Raw genomic sequence first — 20036 nt, 5'->3', positions numbered from 1 at the left:
GGGATGCATATAAATTGTATGGAACTAAATCGAAACACACTATGCCGACAAAGGTTGTTAAACAGACGCATCAGAAATTCTTTAGGAATGGTTGATGGTATTATTAAGCTGAAACTTTCAGCGTGTGTTGAAAGGGTTGTTAAACAAACCAAAGGTGCAAAGCGCATCATACTGCGACTATTGCCACTGCACAAGTTAAGGGTGTTAAGGTGAATCATTTAAGGAATATTTAGACAGATGTTGAACTAAATCAAAACAAAGTATGAGCATGTGAAACTTCAAAAACACGACAAAGCACTATCTGAAGAACAACTTATATTAGTAATTTAGACCTTTAAGGATAAGTTTTGGGGGCTTTGAACTAGCCAGAAGGCACAATATTGACGCTCTTAATGCTACCACTACTTTCCATGTAGTTAATGCCGCTAAAGGTATTAAGATGAAACTTTTAAGGAACGTTTAGAAGATTTAATTAAAGAAAAAACTGTATCCATGCAGGTTTTCAGAAAGGCATATAAGCAATATCATAGGCAGCACCACTCTATAATAGCTAGAAATATTAATGAAAATTTTAAATTAGCTGATTCAATTCAAAATTAAAATTTCTGGTGCCCACTTTAAGAGTAACAAGAAATTAGAGGGCAAACAGCCCTTTTCTCAAGCCCATTCATTTTTTAACGCATTCAGTCAGGATTTTGAGACACCGTTTTGTTCAGCATAGTAGAATTGTCCAGCAACTATGTCTTAAGGTATATAAAGCATGTCAACCCCCACAATTATGCGATTGACCCATTATACTTTAAAACTGAATTTTGCTTTGAAATAAATCAAAAGGCATTGTATTCATGGTTGCCATTAAGACACCCCAGCAATATATCGACAACGACCGGGGATATTAAATTGGAACTTTTGGGGAAGCTAATATTACTACTTCTTTTCTTACAATTTCAATAAATAAAAAGAGTATAAGTGTATCCATATTGTCAAAGTAGTATCCAAGTTGTCATAGATAGAATCTTTTAAAATGATAGTAAGTTTTATTTCTTAGGTCAACTTCAAAAACTATCAAGTCATATTCAAAAATACTGTTTGTGTCAGGATTAAAAATTGTTGTAAAAGTTTCTCCAGCGTACAAATAGCAGCCCGTAATATGGCTTCATTTAGAAATTAAATAAAAAAAAATATTTTTTTTAGCTGAAAGTAAGGAGTGACATTAAAACTTAAAACGAACAGAAATTACTCCGTATATGAAATGGGTTGGCCCCTCCGCAATCCCTCACTCTTTACGCTAAAGCTTTTAATTGTTTTAAAAAGTAGAATTGTGGCAAAGAGTCATACTTTAGCGTAAAGAGCGAGGGATTGCGGAGGGGACAACCCAATTCATATACTGTTCGTTTTAAGTTTTAATGTCGCTCCTTACTTTCAGCTAAAAAAATTTTTTTTTTATTTAATTTCTGAACGTTTTTGAATTAATGCATGTTTGGTTTTGGCTCTCCGCACATAAATTGTTAAAATGAAATCTGTATTTTAATTCTTTTTTTTGGCTAAATGGCTTTCTCTTAGTTTTGATCAGACGATTTTGAGGAATAAGGGGTGGAGAAGGAGGCCTAGTTGCCCTCTAATTTTTTGGTTACTTAAAAAGGCAACTAGAACTATTAATTTTTAACGAACGTTTTTATTAGTAAAAAATATACGTAACTTAAGAATTAACTTACGTTACAAACTTTCATAATCTTATATTTTTATTAAATATACGAGGGGGTTTGTACCCTCGTTAATACCTCGCTCTTTACACTAAATCGTAACTTTTGTCCCAATTCTTTAAGAATGACCCCTGAATCAGAAAGGCCGTAGAATAAATAGTTGAAATTACTAAAAATACTTTAGCATAAAGAGCGAGGTATTTATCTCCTCCTAAATACCTAGCTCTTTATGCTAAGGTATTTTTAGAACCCCTCATATGCGTAATAATCACTGTTCGTTTTAAGTTTCAATGCTACTCCTTCCTTTCATTTGAAAAACGTTTTCATGTTTATTTTTCATTGTTTTCTTATAGTAATGCTAGAAAATCCTGCGCCCTTTTCATTGAATTTTTCTTCCCCCATGACATATTCCTCCAAGAAAAGATCCTCCAACATAGCCCCCTCCCCTCAGCCCCACCCCCAAACAAAATAAAATCCCCCTGAAAACGTCTGTACACTTCCCAATAACCATTACTATATGTAAACACTGGTCAAAGTTTGTAACTTGCAGCCCCTCCCCCAGGGATTGGGGGGGAGTAAGTTATCCCCAAAGACATAGTTATTATGGTTTTCGACCATGCAGAACAAATTGACTCTCTCAAAATTTTGATCCGTTGACTTTGGGAAAAAATTAGCGTGGGAGGGGGCCTAGATGCCCTCCAATTTTTTCGGTCACTTAAAAAGGGCACTAGAAGTTTTAATTTCCGTTAGAATGAGTCCTCTTGCGACATTCTAGGACCACTTGGTCGACACGATGACCCCTGGGAAAAAAAAAACCACGCACCCGTGATTTGTCTTCTGGCAAAAAATACAAAATTCCACATTTTTGTAGATAGGAGCTTGAAACTTCTACAGTAGGGTTCTCTGATACGCTTAATCTGATGGTGTCATTTTCGTTAAGATTCTACGACTTTTAAGGGGGTGTTACCCCCTATTTTCTTAAATAAGGCAAATTTCCTCAGGCTCGTAACTTTTGATGGGTAAGATTAAACTTGACGAAACTTATAAATTTGAAATCAGCATCAAAATGAAATTCTTTTAATGTAGCTTTTGATATCAAAATTCATTTTGGTTACTATTGAGCCGAGTCGCTCCTTACTACAGTTCGTTACCACGAACTGTTTGAACACTGGTCGAAGTTTGTAACTTGCATCCCCTCCCCCAGGGACTGTGGGGGAGTAAGCCATTCCCAAAGACATAGTTATTACGGTTTTTGACTATGCGGAACAAAATGGCTATCTCAAAATTTTGATATGTTGACTTTGGAGAAAAAGTGAGCGTGGGAGGGGGCCTAGGTGTCCTCCAATTTTTTTGGTCACTTAAAAAGGGCACTAGAACTTTTCATTTCCGTTAGAATGAGCCCTCTTACGACATTCTAGGACCACTTGGTCGATACGATGACCCCTGGGAAAAAAAACAAACAAAAAACAAACAAACAAACAAATAAACACGCACCCGTGATTTGTCTTCTGGTAAAAAATACGAAATTCCACCTTTTTGTAGATAGGAGCTTGAAAATTTTACTATAGGGTTCTCTGATATGCCGAATGCGATGGTGTGATTTTCGTTAAGATTCTGTGACTTTTAGGGTGTGTTTTCCCCTATTTTCTAAAATAAGGCAAATTTTTTCAGGTTTGTAACTTTTGGTGACAAAGACTAAATTTGATGAGACTTATATATTTAAAATCAGCATGAAAATCTGATTCTTTTGATGTATATTTTAGCATCAAAATTCCGTTTTTTAGAGTTTCGTTTACTATTGAGCCGGGTCGCTCCTTACTACAGTTTGATTAAATAAAAAAACAAGTTTTTTCAACTTAAAGTAAGGAGCGACATTAAAACTTAAGACGAACAGAAATTACTCCGTATATGAAATGGGTTGGCCCCTCCGCAATACCTTGCTCTTTACGCTAAAGCTTATAATTGTTTTAAAAAGTAGAATTGTGGCAAAGAGTCATATTTTAGCGTAAAGATTGACCCTTTCTCACAACTCTACTTAAAAAAAAAAAAAATTAGTGTAAAGAGCGGAGTTTAAGAGGGAACAGCCACTTTCATATACGGAGTAATTTCTGTTCATTTTAAGTTTTAATGTCGCTCTTTACTTTCAGTTGAAAAAACTTTTCAGTTTTCAGTTGAACGTCTCTGAATTAATGTTTCGATTTTGCCTCTCCGCACATGAATAATTAAAACGAAATTTGTATATATTTTTTGTGGATAAATGGCTTTCTCATAGTTTTGATATGACGATTTTGACAAAAAAGGGGTGAGGTAGGAGGCCTATTTGCCCTCCAGTTTTTGTTTATTTAAAAAGGCAACTAGAACTTCTTATTTTTTACGAACGTCTTTATTAGTAATAAATATACGTAACTTGCGAATTAACTGACGCAACAAGCTTCTATATTTGTATATTTTTATTAAATATGTGAGGGAGTTCACCCCCTCTTCAATACCTTGCTCTTTACACTAAAGCTTAAATTATATTCAAATTCTTTAAGAATGACCCCTGAATCACAAAGGTCATAGAATAAATAGTTGAAATTACAAGAAAAAAAACACTTTAGCGTAAAGAGCGACGTATTTAGGAGGAGATGAACCACCTAACATGCGAAATAATTTCTGTTCGTTTAAGTCTTAATGCTGCTCCTTACATCCAGTTGAAAAATCTTTTTCATATATATTTTTTACTTTTTTTTCTTTAAGAATGCTAGAAAATCCTGCGCCCCCTTCATGGAATTTCTCTTCCTCCATAATAAATTCTTCATGGAAAGATCATCCCACGTAACCTCCTCCCTTGACCCCAACCAGAAAAATCCTCCCGAAAACGTCTGTACACTTCCCAATAACCATTCCTATATATAAACAATGGTCAAAGCTTGGGACTTGCAGCCCCTCCCTCATTGACTGTGGGGGAGTAAGTCATCCCTAAAGTCATAGTTATTAGGGTTTCTAATTATGCTGAACAAAATGTCTATCTCGTGGGAGGGGGCCTAGGTGCCCTCCGTTGGTCAATTAAAAGGGCACTAGAACTTTTAGTTTCCATTAGAATGAGCCCTTTCGTGACATTTTAGGGCCACTGGGTCGAAATGTCCACCCCTGAAAAAAAATGAACACGCACCCGTGATCTTTGAGGGGCGTTCCCCCCTATTTTCCAAAATAAGGCAAATATTCTCAGGCTTATAACTTTTAATGGGTAAGATTAAACTTGACGAAACTTATAAATTTAAAATCAGCATTTAAAATTCGATTCTTTTGATGTATCTGTTAGTATAAAAATTTCATGTTTTAGGGTATTGGTTACTATTGAGGCGGGTCGCTCCTTACTACAGTTCGTTACCACGAACTGTTTGAGAAAAACTGAAAAGGTATAAAATATTATTTTTTCCATGAAAAAGACCATGTCAATAAATGGCAGACAGACATTAATTTGAAAAAATAACTTTTTCCTCAAAACAAGTTTTTCAAAGAAAAGTAAAGAGCTCCATTAAGCCATGAATGGACGAAAATAAAGTCAAATAATCTTCCAAGCGTAAATATCACAAATCGCTATCAATAAACAAATAAAACTCAAAACGAACAGAGTTTAAAATAAATCGCCGAATCAAACAGTTCGTGGTAACGAACTGTAGTAAGGAGCGACCCGGCTCAATAGTATCCAAAACTCTAAAAAATTGAATTTTGATACCAATAGCTACATTAAAAGAATTTTATTTTAATGCTGATTTTAAATTTATAAGTTTCGTCAAGTTTAATCTTACCCATCAAAAGTTACGAGCCTGAGAAAATTTGCCTTATTTTAAAAAATAGGGGGAAACAAGCCCTAAAAGTCATAGAATCTTAATAGCCAAAAAATTGGAGGGCACCTAGGCCCCCTCCCACGCTAATTATTTTCCCAAAGTCATCGGATCAAAATTCTGAGATAGCCATTATATTCAGCGTAGTAAAAAACCTTATAACTATGTTTTTGGGGACGACTTACTCCCCTACAGTCCCCGTGGGAGTGGCCCCACAAGTTACAAACTTTGACCAGTGCTTACATATAGCAATGGTTATTTGGAAGAGTACAGACGTTTTCGGGGGGATTTCTAGGTTGAGGGGGAGGGGGGTTGAGAAGAGGGGGATGTATTGGGGGAACTTTCCTTGGAGGAATTTGTCATGGGGAAAGAAAAGTTTCATGAAGGGAGAGCAGGATTTTCTAGCATTATTTAAAAAAAAACAATGAAAAAATAAATATGAAAAAGTTTTCTCAACTAAAAGTAAGGAGAAGCATTAAAACTTAAAACGAACAGAAATTATTACGTGTATGATGGGCTCACCCCCTCCTAATACCTCGCTCTTTACGCTAAAGCATTTTTAGTAAGTTCAACTACTTATTCTACGGCTTTTGTGATTCAGGGGTCATTCTTAACAAATTAAGACAAGATTTAAGCTTTAGTGTAAAGAGCGAGGTACTGACAAGGGGTGAATCCCTTCATATACGTAATAAAAACATGAGAATACAGAAGTTCGTTACGTAAGCTAATTTGTAAGTTACGTATATCTTTTGCTAATAAACATTCGTAAAAAATTAAAAGTTCTAGTTGCCTTTTTAAGTAACCAAAAATCGGAGGCAACTATGCCTCCTCCACCGCTCCTTTTTTTTCAAAACCACTCGATCAAAACTACGAGAAAGCCAATTAGCCAAAAAAATTAATTTGCAAATTTCGTTTTAATTATTCATCTGCGGAGAGCCAAAATCAAAACATGCATTGATTCAAAAACGTTCAGAAATTAAATAAAAAAAACAAGTTTTTTTTAATGGGAAGTAAGGAGCAACATTAAAACTTAAAACGAATAGAAATTACTTCGTATATGAGTGGGCTACTTCCTCATCAACGCCCCGCTCTTTACGCTAAAGTTTTTTACTGTTTTAAAAAGTAGAATTAAGAGAAAGAGTCAAACTTTAGCGTAAAGAGCGGGGTGTTGATGAGGAAGCAGCCCTTACTTCCCGTTAAAAAAAACTTGTTTTTTTTTTTATTTAATCAAACTTAAAACGACCGAAAACCAACATGAGTAAGGCTAATAACCCCACACCTTCTCAAGACCAGGACACAATTTGCACTTTACTGAAAACAAAACAAGTTTGAAATGTTTTCACTTTTCTTACTTTCATAAATAAAAATTATCAAAACTTTAAGTAATAAATATCAGTATATGTCTATTAAACTGACAGTCCACGGTCATTCGCTTTTTTGTTTGTTTTTTGTTTTCATTAAAGCGCAAATTGTGTTCTGGTCTTGAGAAGGTATGGGGGTATCAGACCTACTCTTGCTAATTTTTGCTCGTTTTGAGTTTTTTGTGTTTCTATAAATATATTACCATATATTTCTGCCAAACCAAAAGTTTTGCACCCAACAAAATTCAAAAGTAAACTGCTAAAGAATCTACCTGCCCATCTTTTTTCTTAAATATACCGCTGAGAAATAATTTTTGTTTGGTAGTCCAATATTTTATAATATACACATAAGTCCCATTTTATTCCATTTTTAAATTATTAGTTGAACATGAAGAAAACTTTATTCTTTAGATACCAAAAAGACCCATTTTGACTTATTCCCTTGATGTTGAGACCAAAGCTTATTCTTATTAATCAAGGAAAGTCTCCTATCTACCAAGGAGATTGCTCATTCTCTCATCGCTGAAGTTCATAGCTGAAAACGTTGTTTTAATTAATTTTAAATGTACTGTAAGCAGAAGCCTAAACTGACAGTAATAGCACGACTTTCAAATGCAGCTTCTAAAATGTTTCTGTACTTTCAAACACTTTGTATAAATTAAATAATCCTGAGGTAATATAGTTTCAAATAAAATAAATAGGAAAGGTGAATGTATATGTTGAATTTTGGCTAAATTTATATACGAGAACGTAGGCTGGGGAGGGGATGATATAAAGTTTTAAAATAGTAAAGGAAATATGAAAGAACCCTCGAAATTAATTAAAGAAGTGAGTGGTGGGAATGCTGATACTGCGGGGGGTTGAAGTACAACTTGAGGGATTCACCCGTGAAGATAAGTGTGGAATTGTAAATAAGTTTGGTAGTTTTTTCTCTAATATTGGTTGTGTAGTGCGAAATAGTGTATAAAATAGATGTCAACAGGTTCAAGAACACATCATAAAAGATAACAGAGGTGAGAATTTCGAATTAGTGTTTGATCAGTGTACACGTGATGAACGACTTAAAATAGTTAAATCTCTTAAATTAAATTCTTCTGGAGTAGATGGTTTATCTCTTCGAGCGTTTAAAGCAATAATGCATTATATACTACCGCCCCTGCTCTTCATCATTAATCTGACACTTGAAAAGGGCTGTTTTCCTGATCAGCTAAAAGCTGCGAAAGTGATACCACTTCATAAAGGTGGCCCTAAAAAGGAAATTGAGAATTGGAGACCGATTTCTATTCTTCCATTGTTATCTAATCTACTAGAAAAAGTAGTTCATAATCGTCTATATGGCTTCCTACAGGCTAATAGTTTACTGAGTGAGACCCAATTCGGATTTCGCAACGGTCACTCGACGACTAATGCTCTGCAACATCTTGTGGAATCATCGAATAGTGGCATAGACAGGGGGAAACACCATTGTCTGTATTTATTGATATTTGCAAAGCGTTCGATACAGTTGATTTTCAAACGCTAATAAGTCGAATGGGGTCGTTAGGTGTCCGTGGAAAGTACCTGAAATGGCTTGAAAGCTATCTCACAGGAAGCTCTCCCAAAGTGGTCTTGAGTGATGTGAACTCAGCAGCATTTCCAGTGATGTGTGGAGTACCACAAGGTTCAGTGTTGGGTCCACTTCTTTACCTTATCTATGTTAATGTCATGCGTTTCTACCTGAAAGATGTGTGCCTTACCTCGTTTGCTGATAATACCGTTTTAACTGTGTTTTCCTCATCTGTGGAGGAGCTGGTGAGAAAAGCGAATCTTGCGCTGGAAAGGCTAAAGGTCTTTACCTCATTTACCTCGAAAATCGGTAAATCTACCTAAAAACCGGTAGAAAATCGGTAGATGGTGTCACGCTATCGGTAGAAAAATCGGTGTGGAATTTCTAGACATGCCCAAACCCTCTAAGTGCATGTTAAATTCGCAAAAATGCTCAATTTTCTGCTGAAGTCCCAGATCAATTCGGAATTGGACCACTCTAAAACGGTCTATCGACTTACGATTGATTATACGACGATTTAAAGCAATGTTTTCTTTAAAACGGCAAAAGAGTAATGGGGCGTTGTTTGATCTCGTTGCAATAGCGACGGTTACGAAATGTTGCAGTCGTTGCAAATGCAGCGTTTGGAATGGTTCTTGTAAATCGCTAGTATACTAATATGGTATACTCTTGAGCTAGCGGCGATTCTAAAATGTTGCAAACGCGGCATTTGCAGTAGTTGCTGCAGATCTGCAGTGCCTGTGAATCCGAATTCTCACATAAGGAAAGAACAATTTTCATGTATTAATTAAATTGGCATTTGGTGTTTATGCCTACGTTGGAACAAGATATGTTTAGACACGAATATATTGCCTCACACGCTTGTAAACACAGATGCTTAGCTAGACACGCATGAGAACGGGGCTTAAAAAAATACACTTTCAAATCTTTCAATATCCTTAGTTATTATTAATGGAATCCTATTCTACTTAATCAGGTATACATCACATACATCACTAACATTCTGAAGCCTTAGCCTAGGATCGTATCAATACATAGGTTGATTGAATTCTAATCTACTTAATTAGGTACTTTTCATCATAATAAATCAATAAAGCATACTTTGGAACAGTGGATGTTTCAAATACCTAAGCAACACAAAACAGAAACTTTTGCTATTATAGACTAACTTTGATCACTCATACACAATCTTCAACGGTCGCAGATGCTCGTACTTCCTTTAGCCGTTTCTCTAGTTCATGATCAACTATCAGCGACGAAGAACGCACATTAATCCTCATCGTCCCGCATTTAGTACGCAAGATGGCAGACAAGGTCAGTGTTGACAATTTATTTTGTTTATCAGTCTTCACCTCTTTTAAAGTGCTGAAAAGACATTCTGCAACAACATTCGAGAAAGGCAATGAAAAGAAAAAGTAAATAACCTGCCTTAGATTTACAAACCTTGGTCGACCACTTGGGGTAACAATGGACAAAACGAATCTCCAATATTCTACTGGTGACTGATACAGATCCTTCGGAACATCAACAGAGCTTTGTTCACGCCATTCCGAGTCAATGGCAGCTCTAGGACATATAGGAGGGAAATACTTAACTGGAAGTGGTACAAGACTAGAAAGTTTGAGCTTAGCAGAATTTGAAGGCTCTACAAAACAGGACATCTCATACAAATCATCATCAAATACGAACCTGGTTTTTTCCTGTGCAACTGCTTCCTTGTAAAATTCTCTTGCTGTAAGGTAAAGCTTCATCTCTTTATTATGGTCAACCTTAGGTCGGGGTCTACAAACTCTGAAATAGCGATTTGGGCATTCAGTCCAAGATAAATTTTTTGGGTAGCTACATAATAATTGTCATCATTTACATCAAGTGGATTTTCCAAAGCATTTACATATCCTACCTCAAGAAAGTTCTTGGAGAGAGTTGTAACAAGTCTTTTTGTTTCTAATTTAAATGTATGGAAAAGGGAGAGACTGTGATTGGAAAAGAGCATTGAATTCAGCCAACATGCCCAAAATATAGTCCATGAACATCATCATTATTCTCATAAAGGGGTTTTTCAAGCCACCAAGTGCTAAATCGTTTCCATGGGTAGGATCATCAAACACAGCCTCAGTAAAATATAATGTCAGAGCATCCCATTGCTCAAGAATCCTTTTGACACAGCTATGTACCAATAACCATCTAGTTTGTCCAGGGGACAATATCTTGTGATTGTCAATTTCTAAGAAGTCCTGGAAAGCGTTCAATGAATTCACTCGTTTTGCACTATGACTGAAGTGGTTGTGATTGGCTCCGGGATTTCGCTAAATGGCACTGTTCGCAGTCACACCTATTATGTTCAATGAAAAAGAAAAAAATGGCAAAAAATCGCCAAAAGTCGGTAGAAAATCGGTATATCGGTAGGCTTGAAATTTATTCGGTAGAAAGGTCCGAAAATCGGTAGATCTACCGATAAATTGGTAGAAGTGGAAACACTGGATAAAAGATCCTTTCCGCCAAATTGGTGCAACGGCAGGACAGCGCCCTGAAGTATGCTAAATTTTTTCTTGCATAAAGTTTCTACCTTTTACAATTTGCATTTGATTATTTTGCCAGAGCTTCAATTTCCACTGGATCGGTACTAAAAATTTATATTCTAGTAGGTATGGGTAAGTGTTTAAAATAAATTATTTAGGCTTAAGATGCAAGATAAAACAAAATAGAACTCTTGTTATTAATTAATTAATTTTTTTTAGAAACTCTTTAAGACAACAGTACTGAATCTTTTATGTGGGCGCGCGTGCCAATCTAACAAAGTCTTCTTTTGGATTGTTTCTGAGCCTAAATATTGACGTGACTGATTCAATTTTTAATATTAGTATTTTTTTAGGCTTGTAATATCCCATTGCACAACAATTTACCTTTAGAAATTAACGGAGCATAAGGTAAGATTGTTGCCCCTATACAATTTTGTTAGGGGATGAGGTTTGACAAATTTCCAGGGAGCGGGGGTGAATGGTAAAGCTGAAAGAAAGGATTATTGGTAAGAAGTGTGTTATATCCTTGTAGATATTTCAAAAATACCACCCATTGCATGACCGGTTGTAGCTCTTGTATGGGTGAGGAGTAGGGTGTTCATCTTAAAAAGCTGAGATGTTACATATGTAGTCAGACATTAAAGTGCTTTAGGACATTAAGTGTGGTCTAACTCAACCAAAGTTAGATAGGAAAGCTAGGCTTCTCTACATTTGGTAAGCGAGAAGTACTATTGTACGTTAAAATTCAGTAATCAAGACAGTGTACAAACCTTTAGTTCGTGGATCAACCCACGATGAAGCACGTATTTTTTCCGATTTGCCAACCATATGGAGAAGCAAAAATAAAGAAATTTCGGTCGTACTGGTTGAATTCTAGAAGAAAGCTTTTTCCAGAATAGAAAAGTTCCTCGATCCCACGTTCTTTACGATAAAGCTTAACCAATAAATAACTGAAAGCTTCCTTTTTATTGTATTAATTTTTTGATTTGTCGATGTAGCTAGGCCTTTACAATTTCGTTTTATGCATTACATCAGTACTATTGTAAGAAAGTCGTCTATGATCATTACCTTAATCATAAAGGGGGGTTTAAATCAAAGTCTTAATTAAATATCTCTAATTCAAGCGGGCATAAAAGTCGTTTTAGTTGGCGGATCAACCCACGAGGAAGCATATATTTTTACCAATTGGTTAACCATATGGAGAAGCAAGAAATCAAGAAATTTCGGTCGTTCTGGTTGAATTCTAGAAGAAAGCTGTTTTCCAGAATAGATAAGTTCTTCAATTCCCCGTGCTTTACAATAAAGCTTAGCCAATAAATAACTGAATGCCATAGGGTACAGCAGATATAGCAATCTGAAGACTTCAGGTGTTTCATTTTAAAAATACTGTTCAAAATCTTAACCTAAAAGTTTTATTGTATAGAGCAAATGCAAATAAATAAAAAAAAATTTTCTCTAATCATTTCTTGAAGCGTTTGTGGAAAGAAGTTTAACTTAAAACGTGAAGAGTGAGAGGTTTGGGAGAGAGGGTAAATGTTGTTCTTTACTCTCATAAAAAAAAACTATTTAGTTTCTGTTCGTTTCTCATAGCCTATACGGTATCAGATACATACAAGGGGAGCTCCTATCCCAACTGATTTCCGTCCATGTGCTAAAGATTAATTTTGAATAACAATGCTTCAAAAACCATAATGACCTCTGATTTCAAAAACCATAATGACCTCTGACTTCAAAAACCATAATGACCTCTGATTTCAAAAACCATAATGACCTCTGACTTCAAAAACCATAATGACCTCTGAATAGATGGCCCGTTACATGTTTTTCAAGATCCGCTTGAATATCTAGAATTTTATTTTCAAGGTGATTAGGTTTATGGTTTTAAGGGGAAGATTTGTTGGGAAAACATTGGTCCTTGGGAATGCCCATCCCCTTGTTTCATCTTTGTGCAGGTGAGCATAAAAATGGTTATTTGTCGGCCGCAACGCTGTAGCGTTGCCTGTAGTAAAGGCCAGAAGACTTCAATGTTTTCCAAACTTTTTCCCAGATGCACTTCATATGGAAGGTGTAGTCATAAATCCTTCGAAGGGGGCTCATTCAAATTGAAATTGGTACTTTTTAAGAGTTTTAGTGTCCTTTTTAAGAGCCAAAAGTAATCGGAGGGCAACTACTTTCTCTTCCCCTCGCGCTTTTTCCTATACTGCATCCGATAAAAATTTTGGGATATTCATTTTTCTAAAAATAGTTTGAACATCAGATAACAAAAAAACCTGCAGCCGAAGCCACGGAGAGCCTGGGGGCCAGTGTTGTAAAATATGCCCCTGGGATATGTGTAACTTCAATCGAAGGGATGGTTTTACAATCTTTAGAGGAGGCTTATCTGATTGGAAATTAAAAATCTCACTTTGATTTTAAAGAGTCAAAAGTGATTGAAAGGCGTCTAGACCCCTCCTCGCCCTACACCCTCTTGTCCCAAAATGTGTCCGATCAAAATTTGAGATAGCAATATTGTTCAAAATACCCCAAATATATCATAAGAAAACTTCAGGTTCAGCACAACCCCTCAGAGCCCGGGTAGAAAGGTTTTAAGTTATGCCCCAGGGTATATAAGGTTATTAGGGAAGAGGTGGTCGTATAAACTTAAGAGAGAACTAAAATGATTATAAATGGAAAGTTCTAGTACCCTTTTTAGGAGTAAAACGTGATCAGAGGGCAACTAGTCAAACCCTCTCCCACCCTCTTTTCCCCAAATACATTCGATCGAATTTTTGATGAGTCAGTTTGTTCAAAATGGGCCAAAAATTACAAAACAAAAAGTCCAGGGTTGACACAATCCTCAGAGCTCGGGAAAAGTGTTGTAAGTTATGCCCCGGGGGGAGCATAAGGTTTTAATGGAAGAGGTAGTCGTATACGCTCGGAGGGGGCTTATTTGATCAGAAATTGAAAGTTCTAGTTCCATTTTAAGAGACAAAGGTTATTGGAGGGCATCTAGCCCCTGCCCTCACACACTCGTGTCTCTAAGAGACTTTGATGGAATTTTGGACAGCCATTTTATTCAAAATTTTAATTTTATCGCATAAAATGGCCCCAGAATTGCCATAGCCCCGAAAATCCCAGAATCAAGGGCTGTAAGTTGTTCCCCTGGGGCATATGGAGAGATGGTGCATAAGCTTTGGAGGAGGCACATATAATTGGAAATTGAAAGTCCCATTTCTCTTTTAAAGAGTCAAAGTTGATAGGAATGTCATCACAGGAAACCAGCCAACCCCACGGCCTCTTAAGCTTTTTTCCCCAAATGCATCCGACTAAAGATTTGAAATAGTTATTTTCTTCAAAATAGTCTAAAACTCAAATAACTATTATTAATTAAGGGTTGAAAAATCCCTAACAGCCCTCGAGGCAAGAGTCGCAACTTATGCATGTTACCTATTGTTAACATATACGGTATTGGCGGAAGGGGTGGTCGTATTAACTTCAGAGGGCGCTCGCCTCCCTGGAAAGGGCCGTTAGTTATGCTAATTGCTTATTGTTATTTTGGTTCTTTATTTACTTTGATACTTGGACCGACGGATTTACGGGGCAGCTTTGATTTATGGAGCAGGGGCTGTAAGTTTGCAAATTGCTTATAGTTGCTCTGATGCTTTATTTTACTTTCAGACTTTGTTTGCTTTGATGCATTCTATGATTTGATACTTTGTTAGTTTAATTTTGTTGCTTTGATACTAGTTGTGATACTTCGATGAAATAAATGTTGAAAAAAAAAATACTTTTGAAAAACTTGACGCTTTGGCAATAAAAAAATTGATGCAAATGAATTTTAATTAATTCCAAAAAAGTGCTTTTTCAAAGAGAAGTAAAGGCCATATCAAACAGTTCGTGGTAACGAACTGTAGTAAAGAGTGACCCAGCTCAATAGTAATCGAAACTCTAAAAAAGGAATTTTGATACCAATAGTTACATCAAAAGAATTGCAATTTAATGCTGATATTAAATATATAAGTTTCATCAAGATCGGTTATATCCATCGAAAGTTATGAGCCTGAGAAAATTTGCTTAATTTTAGACAATAGGGGGAAACACTCCCTAATTGTCATAAAATCTTAACAAAAATCACACCATCAGATTCAGCGTATCAGAGAACCATATTGTAGAAGTTTCAAGCGCCTATCTATAAAAATGTGGAATTTGACATTTTTTGCCAGAAGACAGATCACGGATGCGTGTCTATTTGTTGTTTTTTTTTGTTGTGTTTTTCCCAGGGGTGATCGTATCAACAGAGTGGTCCTAGAATGTCGCGAGACATTCTAAAATACAACAAAAATACAACAGGTAAATGAACAAACAAATCTTCAAACGAGTAAAATTTAAATTGAATACACAAACCAATCTTAACACGCACAAAAGATCTTTTAATATTAAAGAATAAACAGAGCCCGAGACGAACAGAAATTATATAGACAATTATAGCAAACCCCTCTTGAGATTTTTTCCCCCAAATGCATCCGATTAAAGATTTGAATTAGTTATTTCGAACTCTTAATTTCAAATCAAACGAGCGCTCTCTCGACCTTCTAGGCTCACTCGTTCAATGCAATCACAACTTGATATATATATATATATATATATATATATATATATATATATATATATATATATATATATATATATATATATATATATATATATATATATATATATATATATATATATATATATATATATATATATATATATATATATATATATATATATATATATATATATATATATATATATATATATATATATATATATATATATATATATATATATATATATATATATATATATATATATATATATATATATATATATATATATATATATATATATATATATATATATATATACGAATATAACGAATTCGTGATCTCTCTTGTGGCATAAAAAAAAAGAAAAAAATCCAGGTTTCCAAATTGGAGCTTAAACCCTCTACAGCAGTGTTATTGATATGCTAAATCTTGTGGTGTGATTTTCATTAAGATTAGTTGAAATTTCGGGGTTTTACTCCTTTTTCTAAAATTAGGCAAATTTTTGTAGCTTTGTTGCTTTTAATAAGTAGCATTAAGCTTAATGAGCTCTATATATTTGGAATCAAAATAAAACGACAACATTTCTTATGTATCAGTTGTAGTCAAAATTCTTTTTTTAGAGTTTCTTCCACATTTAAGCGAAGTTGCTCTTTACTCCCAGTTCGAAATCCCGAGCTGTTTGATCATAAAGAGGATCTCCAGAGGCGTTTCCGAGGGAAAGGGACAAGCTCAAAGATCTCCAGAGGCGTTTCCGAGGGAAAGGGACAAGCTCAAAGATTTCTCCAGGGCAGAAAAAGAGTTCAAAAGACTACTTTTGCCAAAAAAAGTCATATTTATTTGAAATTTAAGTATTATTCTTCATATGACCTTTTTGCCACCTGTCTGTGAATCTAGGAAGGCCGATCAAAAATAAATAAGATCGTTTGAAAGAGAGTTAAATAGATTCTTAAAACGTACCTTTTACTACCTGCAGCACAGTTTATTATGAAAACTAAGCAATTCTAGAAAAGATATCTTTATTTGATAAACTGGTAGTTTCTGGCTCATGTATTTTGGTTTTACCCTTTTACACTTTATGATAAGAGTTTAAGCGTTAAGCTACAAAATTTAATTGTTAACAATAAAACTAGTTCACAGTAACAACAGTTTTAAAAGAGATGATGGCAGGTTTAATGCTCTCTCTGGTGGAAAACTACTAATAAAACTTTCAGTAATGGAGCTATTGAAGCATACTTGACCTTTTTCATGTTTCTTCGCTAAAAGAATGCTAAGCAAGTAAAATAAAGAACAAACAGAAATACGGATCACAATTCATGACAGGTCAAAATTTCCCATAATGCGGAGGCTGTTCAGATTGTAGATTATGGTTACAAATGACATCAGAGCTAAGTTAAAGGCAACACGGTCCGTGATCAAGGATATACAGTTTACACAACAACAGAGCATCTTAATCCCGCTGTTTGTAAATTTATATGTTTGAGATTTTTTCCACTCAGCGGGTTCTAACGAAGACCAAACCATCGATACCCAGATGGGTGGTTTTTGGATCTAAACGTTGGTTAGCAGCTTAGTAATTTCAATACCTAAAGGTACCGAATCAGTATTCGAATACCATATTTCAGTATCCCGTTAAAAATATTGAATTAGAAAAAAGAACAAAACAAGAAAAATATCAAGCATATTATCCAAAAAGTAATTTTCCTTGTTGCTCAAGATGGATGACTTTAAGTCTTCCACGTGGGATTTTGGGCTGTGAAGATTCCAATGGAATTTACATTTGGATTTGACGCCATTTTTGGGTTGCTTCAGACTATTTTTACAAGTTTTACCACAAATTAATTTTCGTTGTAATGTTAATCAAAATAATAGTTATCATTCCTTGTTCAGCTTCAAACGGTAATTCTTCCTCCCTTGACAGTTTTTTTTTTCAAAATGTGTTTTAATTTTTCGGTTTGTATGGGCTAGAGGTTGTTCTTTACTAGGTTCGAGGGATGCCACTAGTATGATAAGGGAGGATATTTAAAATTTTTACATGTTTTGCCTATAAACAAGAGTTTATTTACATTTAATTTTCAGTTTAGGTTCATGGGTGTAATTTTGTTTAGGGCAATGGGAGCACTGCCCACCAAACCTCAGTTTGCCCCCCCCCTCTAGCTGAAGTTTTGCGTCTTCAAAAACCTTGTAAAAACTAAGATAGGCCTACATAATTCAAGTATCCACAGATCAGATTTGAAACAAACCCTCTACCCATAGACAACTATAGTCGTAACAGGTAATTGCTAGATCAGATACCCTCTATAAACGAACCTAAAAAACAGATGACAGGATAGCATCTCCCTGTACAAAAGACAGAGCAGACATGGACACTTTCCGGCAAAAATAAATGTCCAGTTCTTATGTCTTTATAATTTTCGTTCTTAATCCGGGAACAGGGAAGGTGAAAAGAATATATTGATGGATATTTACACCACGATTTCTTCCGTGCACACGATTAACATCTATTGACTTAGTATGTCTGTTTTAGAAAGTAAAGATCCAACAGATACCCTATACACACGGAGGCACTATGACATCAACATTACAGTATTAAACTTACATAATAGGCGATCAGAATCCCTGGTTATAGACATATTAAAATTTCTTGTTTGCCGAAATAAGCTAGCTTCTAGCCCGGCTTTCGATCAAAATTGGCCTGGCAGGTACTAGATATACCGCTCAGTACACACCCTGTGGCCTAGAATACTTCCCTTCATTGCAAAGAAACAGCTGTCATGCCTGTTTTCCCTGGTTTTGCGTTACTGGAAAAATTGTTAGAAGTAGAGGAGGTTTAATACCCCAGAAAATACTTTCCGGGTGGTGGATTCTTGAAAAATTTCTGAAGGAAGGGCCATTTGAATTAGTTTTATTTTGAATTTCCCCTAGTTTAGATTCCCCATGGATTTCCCCATGTTCCCTCCCGGTCGTACCTAAATGTGCAAACAATAGTATGCAGATCTAAGTCAGGGCATTCAGTCATCTATTGGTCTATCGTCTTCCAAACATATGATAGGGGGATTAATGTTTATTTCAAGCCCCAGAGGGCCTAGGTATTGCGCTGACTAGACTTTTTTTTTGTGCCTATGCATGTACATTTTGCAATGCGGCATCACCTTCATTATAATGTGCAAGTTAACTATAGTGAACTAAAAAGTGTGAATTCTCCACATCTTTTTGAGCTACGATTCACGCACACGTACTGAGTGGTATAGCTTCAGTCCCATCCATTCGCTTTTTTTCCATCACTTTTTTTTGCCATTATTATGCTCGACTTCTCGTGACAAAAAAAAAGAAAAAGAAAAATTACATGCTGGAAGTTCAAAAAAAAGAAAAAAAAAGAAAATTCAAAATGAGAACACAGATCCATCAGGAAAGGGTAGACGAATATGCCCAATTTCACGACAGATTGTCTCAGAGAATCTTTGAAAAAAAAAAAAAAAAACACTGAGAATATTTGAAAATAACATTTGAAAATACTCAGAGAACATTTGACAAAAATTGCTTTTTGGAACCATTCCAAAAGAATTTGTTTTAAAACAAATCAACAGCAACATTCAAAGGGAAATGAAAACGGAATGCTAGTTGGAACAAGACTCTGGCAAGCGCAATCATATTTGTATATGAACTACTGTTGAATGAAAAAAAAACATATCTCCATTCTATAAATTTGTACTATTTTAACAGATCTTACCCTTTGACTTTTGGCAACATTGATCTTATCGTCAATGATTAAGCTTGGTTCATAGTCACTGATGCAATCCTTAGGTTTCGATTCTCGGATCTTAAGCATTCCAATAAGCTCCAATAATAATTCTGCATTAACAAAAACCTAAAAAATTATCCTGACACAGTCGGTGTTATTCTCTCGGCGAGTTCCATTTATTTCTATTTAAAGACGGATAATGACTGATCTCGTAGAGTGACTGGAGATCTTTTTTTCAAGAGAGCGCAGGAGAACTAAGGAGCTCAGGTGGTTCCTTTCTTTTGCAGAAAATAGAGAGACTTTTCCTTATTAGTAGTATCCCCAAGTCACACTTTATACTGGTGAGTACCATCTTGAAGATTAGATTATATTATTCTTAAAGCAGGGAGCAAGATAGTTTGAACTGTAACAACATAGATACCAAGAGTAACTCCATTCAAAGACGGTAGCACTGTATCCAGAATTCCGAAGGTCCCAAATACAATCCCCAATGCAAAAGAATAAAAAAAAGATACACAAACTTATAATTAACATATGGGACATGCGAAGACGTTTCCTCTGCTGGAGCCTTCCAAAAAAGTATTTCTCCCCAAAAAAGTTTTTTCGGTCTCATTTCATTAAACAACCGATAATAAAAGAACCTGGCATATTTCTAGTTTCTCAACTTGTGCAATCACTAGAGTGAATGAACTGTTAAACATTGGCCCAATAGATGGCTCTGATGGCATATCAACCTAATAGGGAGGCTGCCTATTATATCCTATCTT

At 35.4% G+C, this 20036-nt stretch overlaps 1 protein-coding gene across 3 annotated transcripts in view; it reads right to left on the bottom strand.

The window, feature by feature from the left end:
- LOC136028859 (uncharacterized) overlaps positions 1-20036 on the bottom strand; it is a 113447-nt gene that overhangs the window by 81741 nt on the left and 11670 nt on the right. The window contains exon 1 of one of the 3 annotated variants that reach the window (XM_065706798.1): positions 19258-19553. The exons of 1 other annotated variant lie outside the window; for it this stretch is intronic. In XM_065706798.1, the coding sequence (XP_065562870.1) occupies positions 19258-19356 (99 nt within the window). In that variant the 5' untranslated portion in view covers positions 19357-19553. Of the gene's footprint in view, positions 1-19257; positions 19554-20036 lie in introns of those variants that run through there. One more of the 3 variants, XM_065706796.1, reaches the window with a different exon arrangement.

Source organism: Artemia franciscana, chromosome 7, assembly GCF_032884065.1.
Source record: "Artemia franciscana chromosome 7, ASM3288406v1, whole genome shotgun sequence".
Classification (NCBI taxonomy): domain Eukaryota; kingdom Metazoa; phylum Arthropoda; class Branchiopoda; order Anostraca; family Artemiidae; genus Artemia; species Artemia franciscana.
The sequence above is the reverse complement of the archived record's forward strand: the minus strand, read 5'-3'. Positions and strand labels throughout refer to the sequence as shown.